The sequence below is a fragment of the Astatotilapia calliptera genome, chromosome 5, assembly GCF_900246225.1.
Source record: "Astatotilapia calliptera chromosome 5, fAstCal1.2, whole genome shotgun sequence".
NCBI lineage: Eukaryota > Metazoa > Chordata > Actinopteri > Cichliformes > Cichlidae > Astatotilapia > Astatotilapia calliptera.
The window spans coordinates 8,495,330-8,515,356 of NC_039306.1; the positions used below are offsets into that span (position 1 = coordinate 8,495,330).

General features: G+C 40.0%; 1 protein-coding gene across 1 annotated transcript in view; it reads left to right on the plus strand.

Moving 5' to 3' along the window:
* Window positions 1-6,978, plus strand: part of pacsin1b (protein kinase C and casein kinase substrate in neurons 1b) — a 36,200-nt gene extending 29,222 nt beyond the window's left edge. Inside the window, exons 4-10 of the mRNA XM_026167036.1 lie at window positions 86-321; window positions 417-572; window positions 2,118-2,293; window positions 2,381-2,501; window positions 2,787-2,905; window positions 3,003-3,199; window positions 3,357-6,978. Of these exons, the coding sequence (XP_026022821.1) occupies window positions 86-321; window positions 417-572; window positions 2,118-2,293; window positions 2,381-2,501; window positions 2,787-2,905; window positions 3,003-3,199; window positions 3,357-3,466 (1,115 nt within the window). The 3' untranslated portion in view covers window positions 3,467-6,978. The remainder of the gene's footprint in view (window positions 1-85; window positions 322-416; window positions 573-2,117; window positions 2,294-2,380; window positions 2,502-2,786; window positions 2,906-3,002; window positions 3,200-3,356) is intronic.
* Window positions 6,979-20,027: the final 13,049 nt, after the last annotated feature.

The following is a 20,027-nucleotide window of genomic DNA, read 5'->3' on the forward strand; positions in this document are numbered from 1 at the left end:
TCTCAGTGTCGTCTTTCACCCCCCAGATCTGAGTCCATGTCAAATAAAGTTTTGATACTTTACCCACACTTCCTTCTTTCACTAGGGCCTCAGTACGGCACAGTAGAACGAGCTTGGATGGCGATGATGACAGAGGCCGAGAACGTGAGCGAGCTCCATCAGGACATAAAGAACTACCTGATCAATGAGGACTTTGAGAAAGTGAAGAACTGGCAGAAAGACTCGTACCACAAACAAATGATGGGTGGATTCAAGGAAACCAAAGAGGCAGAGGAAGGGTTCAAGAAGGCTCAGAAACCATGGGCCAAAAAGCTCAAGGAGGTGAGGGAGTGTGGACTTTACCAGGACTCGTTTTAAATCTTCAAAGTTTGATTACATACTGCTTTCTTCTGTTTATGTTGAATTTCCTTCTTCAGCTCGAGGCTGCCAAGAAAACATACCACATGGCCTGCAAGGAGGAGAAGCTGGCTACCACCAGAGAGGCCAACATCAAGGGAGAGTCATCTGTGGCAGCTGATCAGCAGAAGAAACTCCATGAGAAAGTGGACAAATGTAAACAGGACTCACAGAAGGTGAGAACATCAGCTGCCGCTGCTCCAGCATCACTATGCAAAAGATATTTTCTGCAATAATGCCAAAGGCAAATAAGGCTATTTTAAGGCTGTCTGATTGGAGCCAGTGCAGCATTGTTAATATGTGACAGTATGCCACTCCTTCAGTCAGTAACTCTCATTCACTGCTCTTGACATGGACTCTAGTCTCATTTTACTGCCTCAGTGCTGGAACATTTGATACTGTTCTCTCAAGATTAGTCCGTTTCAAATTGACTCCATAAATGAAACTTATATGAACACGTGGAATACGTGTGTTATTAAAACTAAAACAATGGTCACCCCAAGCCATTTTGATCTTATTACAGACTGAAATATAAATAATTGTAATCATTTTTTAAAAGCAGCTCAGTCACATTATCTGGGGTTTTTTTGGTGGTTTTTTTCTTTTTTGGGGGGGGGGGGGGGGGGGGTGGAGCTTAAAACAGGAGACAGGAGAAAGCTGACATTAGTTAGAGACTGGTTCTTTGGCACCAGAAGTAGAAGAACTTCTGGAGCAGAACCATTTCAGTTAAACAGAATTAAACTGACATTGTACCACTAATCTAGGACCAGTGTTATTAATTTCAACTAACAAATAGGCTAATGCCAGTGCTCAAAAATGGCTGGACCTAAAGTTTGAAACACTGATATAACTGCCTCTAGGAGGTGCTGCATCAAAACATTCACAGGGTAATTTACAGATGCAGCGTTCTTCTCGTGGTACCAGCCACTACTTCCATTCATATAATGGTTCAGGTGCCGTGATAAAGCAGCCAATTGTGTGTGTGGTGATTGTAAGGGAGCAATGTCAATAGGGATATGATTTTTTTTAACTGTTTTTGGACATCAGTAGAGTGGTATGCCACAGACATATAAGCCAAAATTAATCAACTACAATAAGCAGGATGCTTTCTTTGTTCTTTTTGGTTATTTGTCCATGACAAGAAGCAATTTCTGATCAGTCAAATTTTATTTGTAACCTTGCCTGAACCTCATGCTAGGTAACGTTGCTAAATGTGCTTCAGAAGTGACTGAGGACAGGAAAATATAATAAAACAAGCAGATAATAGACACAGATAAGCAATTTAACCTAAAACCAAAACACTGCAGAGAGTGTGATACGATATGATAAAATTAACAACAATTAAAAAGCAGGCAAGTTGAAACCACAGGCTGCATGTTGGAGAAATGGAGAAATGGATGGATGGATTTTTAGTAAAACTAAAAAGTAAAAATTAAGAGGCATAAATACTTGAATCAAGAAATAAGAATAAAAGTACAAATTAGATCAAATAAAAACAGTACATGAAATAAGGTGATGAGGTAAGTTTAAACATTTTAACACTTCCAGCTGCTCTCAGGTCATCTGGCAGTCTGATGCCATGGTTCAGCGGTGCCAAGGGTACTTTGCAACGATTAGCATATTAATGCCAGAGGTTTATACATGGAAGCATGAGACCGTGAAGAGCTTTGCTTCTGGAATGATTCTTTAATCATGTAATGTCCGTGTGTGTTGCAACACAGGCTAAGGAGAAGTATGAGAAGGCTCTGGATGAGCTGAGTAAATGCACCCCTTCATACATGGAGAACATGGAGCAGGTGTTCGACCAGTGCCAGCAGTTTGAAGAGAAGAGGCTGAGTTTCCTCAGGGAGGTGCTGCTGGATGTCAAACGCCACCTCAACCTCACAGAGAACCAAAGGTCTGACATGACTGAAAGTGTTACGATAACAAGACAGCAATCATGTAAACATTACCCATTCACCAAATCCCCACTCTCTGTTCACAGTTATGCTACAGTGTACAGAGAGCTTGAACGCACCATCACATCAGCCAGCCCACAAGAAGATCTGAAGTGGTTCAGCAATGCTCACGGCCCCGGCATGCACATGAACTGGCCACAGTTTGAGGTAATTAAACACTAGAACAGGCTGCACGTGTGCGGGTGGACCATTACAGAGAAATAACGATTTATAAAGCAGTACCGGTATATGGATGAAGCAGGGTGTTAAATATTTATTACATATTAGAAAAAACAATACTATATATAGTTATGTTTATATTCAGCATATCCCTGAATATATATGAGATTGTATAATAAAAAAGATGTATATGATTAATATGAAATCCAACTAAATCTATTACATCCAAATCTAAACCGTTTTTCCATCTTTTTCTGTTTTGTTTTTTTGCAGGAATACAACCCAGACCTTGTCCATAACATCTCTAAGAAAGAAAAGTCAAAGAAAGGAAATGATGTAGTCATGCTAACTCATGTTACAACAGCAGGAGACCACGCTGTAGACCGAGGAAGGTAACAGCTTACCAGTTATCAGTGCTTTAATGCATATCCTAATCCACATCATCCTCTGAGTGCCTTTTGTATTGTTTGTGAAAAAAATTTCTTTCAGTGTAAGCAGCTACGATAAAAACCAGCCGTACACAGCCTCCACAGAGTGGTCAGATGAGGACCAGACAGCCCCGAACTCAGGCAACGACACCAACGGAGGGATGAACCCCTTCGATGAAGATGTGGGCACAGGTGTGAGAGTGAGAGCGCTGTATGACTATGATGGCCAAGAGCAGGACGAGCTCAGCTTCAGAGTTGGTGAGTGAGACAAAATGGTTAATGTTATGAAAACCACTGGAAAAGCTTTTGAGGATCCTGCGTGACGCCGCAAGTTTTTATTTTATGAGATCAGCAGTGTTTATGTAATTTTATTGCACTTTGGCGTTGTTTCTCAGACTCTCTTCCTCTGTTAAAGGTGATGAGCTGACGAAACTGGAGGATGAGGATGATCAGGGCTGGTGTAAAGGTCGCCTGGACAACGGCAAGCTCGGTCTTTACCCAGCCAATTACGTGGAGACAATTTAGAAGTTCCAGCTGAGGACGTTTCCTCATCAAACCCAGACTGAACCGTCCGGTCATAACTGCACATTGCCAGAGACCTGAAATCAAATCAAAGCCTTCTCTTCCTGTCAGGCACAGTGAGCTGTCTTCATCTCTGCACTCATGGTGGGGAAGACTGACAGCTCAATCTGTTCAGGATCACTTCACCTCCAGATACTGCAACTGAAGCAAAATATTATTGTGTCTTTCGTGTGTAGCTGTGTTTGACACCGGTTGTGACGCTAACACGCCATACAAGATGTTCTCTCATTGTATTATTGATGTGGTAACGTCAGCTGTGCCTGGATAGCGAGAATGAGCTGTGCGTTGCGCATTTCATGTATATATTTTTTTAACAGTTGGGATGCTTGTACAGTTTTTTTCCTCACTGAGTACAGTGTTTTCATTCTCAGTATTTACACATTTAGCCTTTGAGGAATAATTTGACATTTTAGGAAATGCGCATGTTCGCTTTCGTCCTGACTGACAAGATGAGAAGATTTATGCTGCTTGAATGTGAGTCTGAAAACAGCTCGTTGTTCAAACTCAAAAAAGATAGGTATATCTTTTGGCTAAAATCTCAGCAAATTAGATATATAGTTATGTTACAGTCACACTAGGGAAAGCAGTGGTTTAAGCCTCCCAAAAGGTTTTGCGACTGCAGTGAACTTGTGATCTTGTCGCCTTTGAAGTGGTTGTTTTAAAGACCAGATTCAGATTGATTGCAACATTGTTGCAGTGTGGCTGGATTTATTAATTAGATGATAGTTATTTGTAAAATTCACTAAACTTTCTCAGAGTGACTGCAGTCAGTCTGAGTCTGACTGTGAAGTCAGGTTGCCTCCACCATTCAACCTGTGCAGTCTACATGCAATCGAAAGTGGCCAGCTACTGGAGTTGGCGGCGTTGCATACAACCAGTTGGTCACTGTACTTTCAGTTGGTTTCTGACACCTGAAAAATGAAATGCAACCACCAGGCAACCACTGCTTTTTCCTAGTGAAAAGTAGGTTGCTGTCCTGTTTTTACTCTAGTGTGACTGAACCCTTGGCAACTGTCAGCAATTGCAACCACTCTGTCAACCTTTGCCCCTTTACTCCACAAATACTCTCTTCTCTGGTGGAAGTTAGTTCTTCCAAACTGCATCTTTTTAAGTTGGAACAAAGTGAAGGCTACAAACATAAAGTGTTCATCTCAGCTTAGTGCTTTTTTAACAACATACTAATGGCTGTTTCAGTGGTTACTGCTCTCCTGGAATTAACACTAGCTACCTTGGTTGGCAGGTTAACCTGTTGCTTACCTATAAAAACCCGAGAAAAACTAGAATCCAGTCTTCTTCGACAGGCTATTAGTGCACTTAACCACATAGTGAGCCATGTTCAACAGATAATTTCATTAAATGCTCCAAAAGGCACCAAGAGATGCCACCTAACAAACAGCTGGATAGTATGAATTTAAGCCCTTATATGATTTAAAGGCTTGAGCAATATAGAAGCAGTGGCTTCATATTTCACCTGTGAAAGTTTACAATGGTTTAACACACAGCTTATACATGCAATACGTCCAGTTCCTCAAACCACAGACAAAAAAAGTAAAAGCTACTTTCGGCTGGCTTGTCACAAGGGGTCGCCACAGCAGGCTGCTCTGTAAGCATGATTTGGCAGATTTTACGCAACCTCGAAGAGGATTTGTTTCTCTGGCTGGAATCAAACCAGCTGCAATAGCACAAGAGGTTATTTAGAGGTTTTGAGTTCATGTAGAATACAAACACGAGAGATGTGTCAATCTTCTCATCTTACTGTTTGCAAGAAAGCGAGAAGCATATTTTCCCAGAATGCTGAACTGATTCTTTAATGCCTTGACTTGTTTTCGTGCCCCACTCTGCAGCATGTCTCTGAATTAGCATTTTGAAACCAGATAAAAGACTGCTCCCCATCAGTACAAAAACACACACGCACACCACAGCCACTCTAAGCCGAGCTTGTCTTTGAAATGGAAATATGTGCTCTACCAGACACTGCGAGGATTGTTTACATTAACCTCCGCTGTCCCGCCCTTCAACAGCAGTGTGTCTGTTTAAGACTTTTACCTTCCACCAAGTTTCTCTTCATCTACGTGTGTTAATAACGTCAACAGCACGAGCTAAAACCTGTCTGGAGATATAAAGCTGCAGCTGTTTTGTGCGGAGATTTGAGTGAATGTGAGTGTTTTGGCATTATCAGCTCCGTGATTAGGTGCATGCTGATGCTCTCACACACTGCTTGCTCATCTTGTCTGAACTGAAGCAGTGCATGGCCTTTATGAGTTTCCACCAAATTATCAACTGAATTTTGATTAAATTAATACTCCTAGGCTGTGGGCATTATTAGCACCTGTGCAGACTGTATTCAGTTTTGTGTCTTTCTGTTTAAATATTTTGAATTCAGAGTGTGTGTGTGGCCCCGCGATACGTGGTTTTGATTGCTTTACTACTGGTGAAGACTGCTCTCTTGTCAGTGAGGAAGGCAGGTGTTCTTTTACTGATGCAGCTAGAGAAAGCTCCAATGTGAAAAGCGGAAAGAGGATCCGTCTCTGAAATATTGATGAGACAGTCGCCTTTTCTGCTGCATGAACTAAATTCATTTCCACGGGATCCAGAAGGGAAATGTCTCTTGTTGTCGTATTAATGCCTCTGTGTACTATTTTTTAAGCGTTGCCTCTGTTAACACTGGATTCAGAGTGAAATATGTACTGCCTTACCAAAATCTACCATCTTGCCACTCCAAAAACTCTCAGCCGCCGCCTTCAATGAAGTGAAAGAGAGCTCATCACCAGAGAATCTGACTCCAGCTTATGAAGATCACTTTACACCAACATGACACACAGACGCTCTTTGACTGATTGAAGATTATATAAATTTAAACACTACAGCATCTTTACTGTCTCAATGTATCTTTATATTTGAAGCTGAATGGGACTATTTACAAGTTTAATGAAAAGGAAAAAGGAAAAGCTACAGATGCAGCATCCACTGTGAAACTCCTGAAGGATGGGAAAGCATATTTTAAAACGCTCAAGCACCTCCAACTCCTCTTTTTGTCTCTCTGTTTAGTGCTCATGCTGCGAATTAGAGGGCTTTCTTGATTTTTTCTTTTTTCATTTAGCATAGTGCTGTAATTTTCCAACTGTAGTGCCTGTTCAAGCAAAAATAAAAGATGTCATCGGAAAACTGAGGCACACACAGAGTCTGAGTCAAAGATTAATCGCAAAGGTTAGATTCATCGCCGGACCAAAACAAGTGATGCTGCACATAAACATGGATATTATGGTGCAATTTGATATGAATGAGAAAGCGGAAATACCCTGCAGGGAAAGGTCCAGCATTCAAAGTGACGTGGCATTATAGAGAGGTATAAAGGTTAAATTGTCTAGTGTGCAGAAAAATGGCCTCTGTTAGCATAAAGAGATTGATTACTGTGAATGTGGAAATTAAAGTTTAGCCACTTTGAACAAAAATTATATGTTGGTGTTAAAGCGTCATGTTTTTATACTCTATCTGGCTGTCAGATGAATTAACCCTCAGGGCTCTATACTGGCCATTTGTGGCCACTAACAAGCTGAAAGGGTGGTGATTTTTAACAGACCCTGAGGGTTAAGGGAAGGACAAAATTACAGGTTGGCTTCACACCAATTATTTGTTTTGGGAGATGCTCAAACCATTTATGATCAGTCATCACAAATACTTTATTTTCGTGGCATGCAGTGTACCTGGGTATTGTTGCCGACCACGTCAAACCCTTTGTGACCACAGTGTGGTCAGCTGTGATGAACAAAGTGGGATTCTTAGTTTTCTGCTTTTGCATTGTTGACACACGGTAATAAAAAAAAATCCAAACCAAAAGGGGAAAAAAATCTAAATATCTTTAATGAGAGGGGCTCGTTTATAAACCGCAACTACACTCAGAAAAATTATGGTTCTTAAATGGTTCTTCAGATGTCTTCATGGTTCTTTAAAGAACCATCATACGTCAAAGAACCTTTTTATTTTGTGGATGGTTCTTCAGCTATTACAAATGGTTCTTTAAAGAACAAAAGGTTCTTCATCCTTAGCAATCTAAGTTTGATGGTGTAAATGGCATAAATATTTATTCACTATAATGAGGCTGTGAATTATACTGTGTGTTTTCTTTGTGTGCATGTGTGTGCGAAGGGGAAGGGCGGGATATCTGGCAATTACCCTTTAAGAGAAGATGGTAGGAAGCTGAATATTCAAATAAAAGTTAGAAATATTTGCTAACAATAGACACAATACACACATTCAAATACTGTACTTTAGTTTTAAATTTTAATAAGGCATTACTATTTTCTACTCCAAGGCATTACTTTTGAGATTATTATATATTTTTGAAAATATAGCATAATGATAATACTAGTTATTGTAAACTTTACAAACCACCCAGCAGTATGTAAAGTCAAATTATAAAATACAAGTATATAACAATTGCAGAACAGAATGTCAGTGTAATGAACACACACTTCGTTTTGACAAAGCACAGCTTAGGTAAATGATCTGAGTAGTTGTTCATCACTGAGCAATTTGTTAATATGTGTTTCGAGCCAAATAAATGACAGGGAGAGAGAGAGAGTGACGTCAGAACACGTCATACTGTAACCTCCCGGGAGCGGACGGAGGGGGTCAGTCGTTGGGATGCGCATGCGCAGACAGAGTGTGCGAGCGGCGGGCCTTGACCTTTCGGGAAAAAAAAACTCACGGACGGTGACAGCGAAACGGATAACAGTCTTCAGTACCTGCTGGACTTTGAAGCTCTGGATTCTGGGACTGTTAGAAAAGGTAAAACATTTTCATTAAAACCTTATTACTGTTTTGTTTTTGTTACTCGTCATTGTAGCTTGCTGTTAATGTTGTGCTAACAGTAGCGATTAGCTAGATACGTTAGCCGTTGAGGTCAGCGCAATTTAGTATCCAACTGTTTTCCTAACAAAACGACTGTTATAATTAAGTGAAGGTGCTCCCAGCTAATTTGAACCTTTGGCTTCTAAAATATGTGGTTCAATTGCGTGCTGCGTACATAACCTAATGTCAGCTAGACCGAAATTAAAATTTTATATATTGTTAAAGTCACTAAAATGGCGCCTGAAGCCTGTTGTGATGTGAGCTCTGTGTCTGCTCTAGAAACTCTGAAATTCTGTAGATCTGAGCCGTACATTAAATACTCACATGAACCTGTACTTTGAATTCTGTATGAGCTGTATAAAATACAGCTATGCATAAGTGTTTTGAATGAATAATTAGATTAGATAACTCTTTATTGTCTAATCGAATTATATAGAAATGAATAAAAATGTGACATGAGAAGGTGTGTCTTTGACTGTTCCTGCATAACTTAGTTTCGGACTAGTTGACAAGTTATGCTCCGGTCATTTGATGTTTCCAAGATAGATGTTCTTTTGTAATATAGTTAATTTTTTTGTATATTTCATTTATCCACCATCATACATCATACATACAAGCTAAGAAGAGGTCGTTATACTAACAAGAGGTATCAACGCTGGGCCAAAGTTCAGCACATGGTTAAAGTTTGTAATCCAGCCAGGGTGTAAATATCACTCAGCAGCCAGAGCTAAAGCAGGTAGCATCAACACATAAATCTACTCTACCCGGCTTAAATCACAAGAGCACCTCTGACCAAAAAGCTGTAGATTTTTGTAGATCTTGTTTGCACAAATTAATCCAGATTCACATTAATTGTGTTCACAGCTCCAAAAAAATGAGGAAGAGGAGGGGGAGAAACACAATTAGGTTGAATTACAATTGGATGGAAGGCGAGGACAAGGAGAAGGAAGCTTAGGATGAGGAGGAAGAGAAGCAGCAGGAGCATCTTTAGGGATCCCTATGAGGTTTGTTTCATTAATAAATCCTCTCACAAAGAACGATGACTTGTTTTAGTTCACCTACTTCCTGTATTAAATAGTGATGTGCAAAATGTTGTGAAAAACCATGGAGCAGGTACGTATAGTGCATCTGCAGGTAAATGAACATCAAATCTCTAAGACAGACTGAAATCTGTATATTTATCACCCTTATGATAAAACCCATGTCAGCCATTGGTTTATGGACTTTGTATTTTGAAGCCTCAACATTTGCTTTATTGCTGTTGCTATGTTGGGACCATATTAGGATGAGGGATCAGAATCTGGAGTCATGCACACTATTGTTTCATTTAGTGTGTATCCATAAGATTCGTACAGCAGATCCAAGTTGTGCCTTGAAAACAGGAAAGTCGTCTGCATAGAGGAGAACTGTAATAGCAGGCTTGTACAAAGTGAGGCTTTGTGCACTCGTTTTACTTCTGTCACCCTGTTTTGATGCAGATTTCACTTGAAATCAGGCAAGAACTGGACTTATTTTTTATAATGTGTTCTTGTGAATTGATTGTGTATCGCATATGTTTGATTTGACTTTCTGCAAGACAACAGTCGTCCGCTGGCCAAAAAAGTTTTCCAAATACCTCCACGTGATCTAGCCTGCATTTAGAAAAGAATAGCAAAAAAAAATCTGCACCTCCTGCTTCAGATGCAATTTGTGTTTCTGTGTTCAGAGGCAGCGGCAAGAGGGGAGACCTCGGGTCATCCAGCTGGAGAGCCTGACCAGGAGGAGTCGAACATTAACTCAGCTCTTCCAGGGCACCCTGCAGACTCTGCTGTTGGCATCGGTGAGGGATGACGTAGAGCTGGGCAATATGAGATTTTTTCATATCACGATATGTTTTTTTCATTTCAGGCGATAACGATATCTATCACGATATAAGCCAAATAACTATATTTGTAAGATTTAAATGTGCCGTTGCTCACAAGTAAAATGTGAAATAATCAGCAGCTTGTTTTTATTTAAATATTTATTTCCCATAATAAGTTCAACAGGGTAGATGTACTTAAGGAACATGAGACTTTTTCAGATAAATAAAGGCAAATATTGCAAACTACACAAAAGGCAGCCACTAAAGCGTTTAAGTTTCAAAATAGAACAAACGAAACAGACTAAATTGTCAATTCCACTTAGAAACAAAATATTAATTCTAAAAATAAATCTTAGTTTGTTTTACAGAAGAACAGACAAAACTGACTAACTTTTGTCAGTATCAAATAAACTGAGAACTAAAAGGAAATTCTCAATCTCTCCTTGTTGTATAGCTGAGCTTTTCAAACAGTTGTAACAGTTACTTTAGTCTGACAAAAGCCGAATGACGAATCAGCGCTTCCAGTCAGAGACTGAGGCTACGTCCACACGTACACGGGTATTTTTGAAAACTGAGATTTTCCGTTTTCGTTTTAAAAAATAATCCCGTCCACACACAAAGGGAGAAATGAAGGAAAACGCTGCTATGAACATGCCAAAGCAGCAGGTGGCGCTAGATTCCTAACCGTGCAGAAATATTGGCCAATCAGAAGTCTAGAAGCCTCGGTGGGAAAAAGTAAACAAAGCTGCGGCATAGAAGCAGAACCGAGTCGTATGTGTGGAGGGACAGTAACTGTGTGTATATGTAAGCATTTAAACACTGCAGAGAGTAGAATTAACAGTATTGTAGAAATTCATTTCACCGAAACAATAACGTGGCGCACAGTGTGACGCATGCACCGGTTTATTGTATTTCCAGACTTGCTTTCGGCACAATTTACAGTGCACGCTACTCTGTTTTTTGTCAGACTTGAAATAGCCGAAATACCTTCACACTACGGAACTTCTTTGGCTCTTCCGTTCGACAATCTCTCCGGCATTGGAACCATCATCTGTTTTCTCTTCGGTCACGCTCGGTTGATTTTTCTAGTCGGCACACTCATTTCCTCCATTACCCGCTGGCTGCTTCCCAAACAAACACACGTGCGGCTTGGCACTTGTGCTGTACGTAACAAGTCACGCGACGTGACGCTGCGGCTGTGATTGGTTCGGCTCTGCGCTACTTAATTTGGATTGGCTGACCTTTTTTTTTTTTTTTTTTTTTTTTTTTTTGAGGACAAGAGCGGCGAGGTCTATCGCGATAGCTTAATTTCTCTATCGAGTAAAAGTTATATCGCGATACATATCGTTATCGTTCTATCGCCCAGCTCTAGGATGACGTGAACGCCAAACTGGAGTCCATCACAGGTCAACTGCAGGTATGCGAGTCAGACCTTCTGAGGAGGGTTTCACTTTTCTCTCTTCTTTATAATTGACACTTTTCTCTCTCTTTCAGCTCCTTGTCTCAGAGTGGGAGGGGTTTGAAGCACAAAGGGAGGAACTTGTCGTTTGGTTGGCTGATATGGATGTCCGCCTGAGTGAGGTTGACCAGCTGACAGGAAACACCAGTGAAAAACTGAAACAACTGCAGGTGTGGGCTTGTTTTGATATGACATATACAGGGAGTGCAGAATTATTAGGAGAGTTGTATTTTTGAGGAATAATTTTATTATTGAACAACAACCATGTTCTCAATGAACCCAAAAAACTCATTAATATCAAAGCTGAATGTTTTTGGAAGTAGTTTTTAGTTTGTTTTTAGTTTTAGCTATTTTAGGGGGATATCTGTGTGTGCAGGTGACTATTACTGTGCATAATTATTAGGCAACTTAACAAAAAACAAATATATACCCATTTCAATTATTTATTTTTACCAGTGAAACCAATATAACATCTCCACATTCACAAATATACATTTCTGACATTCAAAAACAAAACAAAAACCAATCAGCGACCAATATAGCCACCTTTCTTTGCAAGGACACTCAAAAGCCTGCCATCCAAGGATTCTGTCAGTGTTTTGATCTGTTCACCATCAACATTGCGTGCAGCAGCAACCACAGCCTCCCAGACACTGTTCAGAGAGGTGTACTGTTTTCCCTCCTTGTAAATCTCACATTTGATGATGGACCACAGGTTCTCAATGGGGTTCAGATCAGGTGAACAAGGAGGCCATGTCATTAGTTTTTCTTCTTTTATACCCTTTCTTGCCAGCCACGCTGTGGAGTACTTGGACGCGTGTGATGGAGCATTGTCCTGCATGAAAATCATGTTTTTCTTGAAGGATGCAGACTTCTTCCTGTACCACTGCTTGAAGAAGGTGTCTTCCAGAAACTGGCAGTAGGACTGGGAGTTGAGCTGGACTCCATCCTCAACCCGAAAAGGCCCCACAAGCTCATCTTTGATGATACCAGCCCAAACCAGTACTCCACCTCCACCTTGCTGGCGTCTGAGTCGGACTGGAGCTCTCTGCCCTTTACCAATCCAGCCACGGGCCCATCCATCTGGCCCATCAAGACTCACTCTCATTTCATCAGTCCATAAAACCTTAGAAAAACCAGTCTTGAGATATTTCTTGGCCCAGTCTTGACGTTTCAGCTTGTGTGTCTTGTTCAGTGGTGGTCGTCTTTCAGCCTTTCTTACTTTTTTTTTTTTTTTTTAAACACTTTAAAGTATACAAAATTACATATAAAATTTACACACACATACAATTACATATGCAAAACTGTAATCACACACCACTCACCAAAGAAAAAGTCAAACAAGGAGGAAAATCGAGCATCTGAGTCCACAAACCACTTTTAAAACTTACAATTTCAATACGTTCCAGGGGAAAACTTTCCCAAGTTTCAGGTCCATTGTTCGTCTTCTACGCAGATCTGCAATGATATGTTTACTCACCACATCACTACTTATCATTTTTTGTTCAAACACTCCTTTGGCACGGGTTTTCCAAATATGTGTGTTTATTACACACATTACTAACCAAAAGAGTCTCCTTTTGTCGTCACACATTTTTTCTTTAAACAAACCATATTTAACTGCTTTAATATTGACATCCACATCATAGCCAATCTCTGTCATCTTCTGCCTGATCTCAGTTGTCCTATAACAATCCAATAGAAGATGTTCTAGGGTCTCATCTTCATCACAGCCTGTCATAGGACATTTCATGGTGGTAACGAAACAACTCCACTGTACCACCGCCCTCACAGGGAGGCGCCCGAGCGAGATGAGCCATACCACGTCTCTCATGCTTTCGGATAATAGTTGGTCTTGTACATTTTTAACTATTAAAGGATTTTCATCTTGATTTGCATACTTATATTGGATTACACCTTCGTTTTTGGATTCATTAATCTTTTTATAAATATTTTTCGTGTTCTCTTGGAGAATATTTAAACCATATTGTTCCCATTGACTAGATAAATCACCAAACATAAGTCTGTGGTATGGAACGCCCGCTCTGGCCCTGCCTCTTTTCTTTTGCCACAATTCCTCTTTCCCTCGAACCCACGGGGCACCCCGAGAAATTGCACTTTGAGTAATTTTTATAAAAGGGATTCGCAAGACAATCTCTAAGTCTGGGGCTCCCAAGCCCCCGTACTTCCTATTCTTGTACATAAATTTTCTCTTAGTCACTTCTCGATTGGATCCCCAGATAAATTTAATGCACATCTTAGTTATTTTCATTACAGTTGTTCTCGGGGGAGGAAAAATTGCGGCAAGGAACAGGAGTTTGGAAATTATGTGTGTTTTTACAATATTAATACGTGTTTTATAATTTGTATCTTTGTTCTCCCATTTCATAATTTCCATTTTAATTTCATTTTCTTTCTTATTCCAATTTAATAAACTAGAGTCAGTATTATCAATCCATATACCCAAAATTTTAATCTCCCTACATAGAGAGATCATCATTTTAGGTTGTCTGGTCTGAAGTCCAAGCCACACCCCTTCAGTTTTTTCTTGGTTAAGCTTAGCACCTGATGCCTGTTCGTAGTGGTGTAGTATCTCCATAACTGAAGACAGTTCGTTTTGATTTCTAATTATCACCGACACGTCATCTGCATATGCCAAAGCTGCGATTTTATGGGATTTGTCAGCCTTTCTTACCTTGGCCATCTCTCTGAGTATTGCACACCTTGTGCTTTTGGGCACTCCAGTGATGTTTCAGCTCTGAAATATGGCCAAACTGGTGGCAAGTGGCATCTTGGCAGCTGCACGCTTGACTTTTCTCAGTTCATGGGCAGTTATTTTGCGCCTTGGTTTTTCCACACGCTTCTTGCGACCCTGTTGACTATTTTGAATGAAACGCTTGATTGTTCGATGATCACGCTTCAGAAGCTTTGCAATTTTGAGACTGCTGCATCCCTCTGCAAGATATCTCACTATTTTTGACTTTTCTGAGCCTGTCAAGTCCTTCTTTTGACCCATTTTGCCAAAGGAAAGGACGTTGCCTAATAATTATGCACACCTGATATAGGGTGTTGATGTCATTAGACCACACCCCTTCTCATTACAGAGATGCACATCACCTAATATTGCTTAATTGGTAGTAGGCTTTCGAGCCTATACAGCTTGGAGTAAGACAACATGCATGAAGAGGATGATGTGGACAAAATACTCATTTGCCTAATAATTCTGCACTCCCTGTATTTGATATGAAACATACGTCAGAGACATTGTCCTAAACTGGACTAACAAAGGACCATGAGTACAACATGAAATGTACATTACATAGCGTAATGCTAAAGTTCATTGATCATTTTAATCATAAACTTGTTGTTGAAATATTTTTACTGAACATGCAAACATCTGCTGATGAAAATGTGTTGATTTATTGGTCTGTTATGAAGCTATTGCTATTTCTAATGTGTTTTATCACTTTCGGATGTTTTATTAATTAAACAATACATGTATTGTTGTGTTATCTGTAGCTATAGTATTTATATATATTTATTTATAGTATAGCAAATATATTTAATTATTACTGTTTAAAACACTAATATGTGACATGTATTAGTAGTGATGTTGTGCTGAGGGTTAAAATGCCTTTTTGTCTTTTTGTAACTACAAAATGACAATAAACCATTAATATATGTCTATGCTGTACCCGTATTTATTTTACCCTACTCAAATTCAATTTATGATGCATTTTATTTTGAAAGATTTAAAATGGTTTTTTAAAGAACCACTCAAGAAAGGTTCTTTAAAATGGTTCTTTTAAAGAACCATTTGAAGGACCTTTTTAAAAATGGTTCTTTAAAGAACCATTTTTAAAAAGGTTCTTTGAAAAACCATTAAAGGTGCCCCAAAGAACCATTTCTTGATGGTTCTTTGGGGCACCTTTAAAGGTTCTTCAATGAACCACTGAAAGAAATGGTTCTTCAAAGAACCATTGTTTGAAAGGTTCTTTGTGGCACCAAAAAAGGTTCTTCTATGGCATCAGTCTAAAGAACCACTTTTGGTTCCAGTTGGCACCTTTATTTTTCTGAGTGTAGCAGTGTATTTAATAATGATTTTCATCATTTAATATGATTTCACAAAAAATCTGCAGCCTGCCACAAGAGGGCAGCATAACCCAAGACTCACTAAAGATGTTCCAACAAATAGTCATAGAACATATATTCTAATTTTCATATACCCAACAAAAGCAGCAGTGAAAAAAACAAAAAGTAAAACAGCACTTCCAAGCCAAGTGATTCATGATGTAGAGGAAAGTAGTTGTTTGTCGCTTGTTTATTCTGCAATCACTTATACAGCACTTTCTAGTCTTACTGACAACATTATGCTCCAAGCCATATTTGGCCTTTTCATATATATTCATGCAGCACTTTTGTCTGTGTTATTAAACTCTTCATCCACCTTGCATTAAACCTATGGCCAAGTCCGAATCACCAGTTAACCTAAAGTAATCTATATCACTGTGGGGAGAGCTCGGAGTGCCCAGAGGAAATCAATGCAGACTCCACACAGAAGGGACAGGAGATGAGAACATTCAAACACAGAGCCCTCTTAATGTCAGGCAAAGGTGCTAACCACTGCGCCGAAGTCAGTTCGCTGATGGAGCTACTGATCAAATTTGTGGTTATGCTTTTTCACATTACAGTTGTCACATGACTTACAGGGAAATTCAGCAATGGAAAAAAACCTGCTACAAAACTAGTCTCTGTCTTTTGTGGTTGGGTGGATGTTTCTAAACAGACAACAGCACATCTTATTGGTAGTCCTAACACCTACCAAACACTGATATGTTTTGCTATAGGTTTATCTTGTATTTGATCTTATATCTTGTCAGAAGGGTTAAAAAAAAAATACTGTAATTTTCTGAAGCTTTACATTACCTATCTGTCACTTCAGCATGGTGAAGATGACTAAAGTAATCACACATATCACACAGTCATAGCTTTTGACTGAAAGGATGGCATCGTAATTCCACTTAAGCCTTTTAAAACATGTGTCCCTATGTGTCAAACTACCCAGAGGGAAACATGGATCAAGAGGCTCATGAGCCTATCCCAACGTGTATACAACACGTTGGGATAGGCTCACCTCTTATTCATCAAAAGAACCGCTTTTCATCTACAACAGTAAACTGGTCCGCATAGCTCCGGGCCACCTCGTTTTGGCAGATGTTCTCCCTCTGACTCGCTGCAAGATTGAGTGCAATTGTGAAATCTCTCAAAACCTGTTGGACTTCTCGAGAGCACAGTTGGAGGTGGGAAAAGTTAACATGACACTAAGGACATGAACCGGAAAAGAATATACATAAAAAGTAATTAGATGATAAGAGTTGAGCCTTTTAGGAACGTCACAAAGCTGATTTTACATTCACTTCATTTACTTAGACACAGCAAACAGATCCAGTCAACAACAAAAAAAAGGTTTGAACAAAGAGTTCTGATCCCACAGATGTTTGCTTAGACCAGATCTTCCCAAAGTGTGGGGCCCGCCCCCTAAGGGGGGCGCAGAGTCATTGCGGGGGGCATGAAAAGGGAAAAAACAACGCTTTGACACTGCTAGCACGGGGCGCCCACACAAACGCAAAGCAGGAGATGAAGCATCGCTGAATATGTTTCCGAACCAACTTCATTCTAAGCCAAAGACTAGAAAATATGGTGAAGCATATCTTCCCTTTGGCTTCACCTGCACAAGTGCCAAGGTAGGTCTCCCCTGCAGAATTGGTTTTCCCTGCAGGTGCTGGGCTCTTCAAATCACTGACAAACAGTATCCCACATTCTTGATTTTAGTTCACAAACACTTGTTGTAATAAATAACTACTCCTGACATTTTGGAAATATTAGCTCTTTATACAGTAAAGCATAGCTAGACTGGCCATCGGGCATACCGGGCATTTGCCCGGTGGGCCGCTGGCGATTTTTTGTTTTTATGGGCCGATGGATTTGGGTTTTTTTTAGGAAGGGTATATATAATAAAAGGTGTTGGATTGGCCAATTGGTCATGATCGACTCTGGGCTGGACCTATTACAGCCGAGGAGGCCGGATGCACCCTCCCCCTTGTTTAGCAATCACGTGATTTTCGCGCAAGGCATGCCGGGAACTCGTGGCAAAACAATCCAAGTACTGCATCAAATGCAAGAATTTGCAGCACCGCAAAACGTTCATTCTCCGGTTCCAATACCTTCTTGTTTTTCTTTGCCGCACAAAAAAGGAATGTACAAAACAAAAGGAGAACAATGTCGGTCCGTACAAAGACAGACTCGACGAAAAGACAAAGAAAAGATACGAGGAAAAAATCAAAGGAGTGAAAGGGTCAGACCCTTACTAGCACACAGAGGGACAAAAGACGTTAGCGTGCTGCCCAACTTTCACGGTTCTTGGAGTGAACACTCATGAAGTTTAGTAACTTCAGGTCACTGCAACAAGCCCAGGTACAGTTTACCGACGGATGGGTACAGGACCTTGAAATGCACCGTGTAGAACGAAAGACCATCTTATGAACAAAGGTAAGTTTACCAGTCTCACATATCGTCGTCATAAATACACATCCGTTAACCGTTTATTAATAGGACCTTTGAGCTCAACCGTAATTAATTAGTAGTGGAAATAATTTCTGGTAGCATCACAGAAATGTAGCAGTAACAATAATATTGTATGTTGTAATCGCACTGGACAATTAGTGATACAAAACAACTTTTTTATCCTGTGAATAAAAATATATGTTTTTGTCAGTGTACCATGGTAATAACAGAAGCGAAACGTAATATTGTGTCAGGACAATTTACTATTTATGTACAATAAATAAAGGAGCATAGCGCGACAATTTCTGTTCAGCGTCAGACTTGCTTGTAACCTATATCACCAATTATGTTAAGAAAAATGACGCATTAACTACTACAAAACTCTGACCTTTGTGGGAATGCTTGGAGCAGACTAACATGTGAGCTGGAGTGTTCTGGGACGTTATATTTGGTATATCCAGACCATCCGTCGGCTCTTACTTCGGAAACATGGCTTAAAAAATTTCTCTTCAACGACGTAATCGGATAAAAAAAACAAAACGATCTCTTTACCCGTCGGCTTCCCGTGGCTGTCATGCGACCGGCTATTGCAGTTAATAATACAACAGCGTCTTGCCATTTTTTGGGTTTCTTTTTAGTACCTCTTGCCACAAGTTCCCAGAATCCTTTGCGGTTTTACCCCTGAATGACGTCACATATTCAATCTTTATCCTGGTGGGCCGTCTCTAGTCAAAATGCCCGGGCCGATTTTTTGTCCCAGTTCCAGCCTTGCAGTAAAGTTACAGTGGGATTAGGGTTGCCAACTCCCTGAAAAATAAATAAGGGACACCTCGTGGCCAGGGCCGGGCGACCCAGTTGTCGTCACCCTTCCCAGTGTGGTGAATTTTCTAGCTCTTTTTTTGTGTGTGAAATTATTTTTTTAACCCTTTGACTTGAATTTGATTTAAGTAGATGTGTATTCTTTGTGATATGAACACATGTGAAACAAATGATCATTTAGCCATTTATTTTTAGCTCAAAATGACAACATTAACACAGTAAAACAGGTCTCTTTCTTAAACAGAAGCCTGTCATGCTTAACTTTTGAGAATATAAGTAAATCTTTCTTTAAAAGCACTCTGTCCTGCTTAACTTAAAATAATAGAAAACAATAGAAAGAAAAACATTCTTGTAACAGTGCACATTTAGTGCATTTAGTACAATTGGCTTCAGTTGAGGTATTATTTCAGCTTTTCTAATGCTAATCAGCTGCTCCCGTTTGAAAACCCGCTTGTTCCCATGATTACGCATCTTAACTCATCATCATTATTCATCTATGTATTACTTTTATGTATTAGTCATCTATTTGTTGTAATCATCTATCCTTGCAGTCGTTTATTACACAAAATAAATTATATTATCACACTTCTGGCCACATAGCGCTGATATTCACTGCACATGCCCATATTAACTTTTTCCAGCCAGGTGTTTTCCTTTTCCCATTCTTCCCTTTCTCTGAGGGGAACAAACATTGCTGCTCTAATGCTGGGCTCACACTGTGCGGTTTTAGGCCCATTTTGAGCCGATTTTTGACCGATTTTGGCCTTCATCGTGCATCGTGTAGTATACGTGGGGTAACGAGAAGTGATTAACACCTCACGACCAGCTCCCGATCATCAATCGCTCGTGAGGGTCTCATCACAGCCGCTCACACTGCTCGCGCGCAAACACGTAAACGTTGGTGTAAAAGACGTTGCAGCACGGCTGTGCAGCGTGTGATCTGGACACAAGCGATGGAGGCACAACTT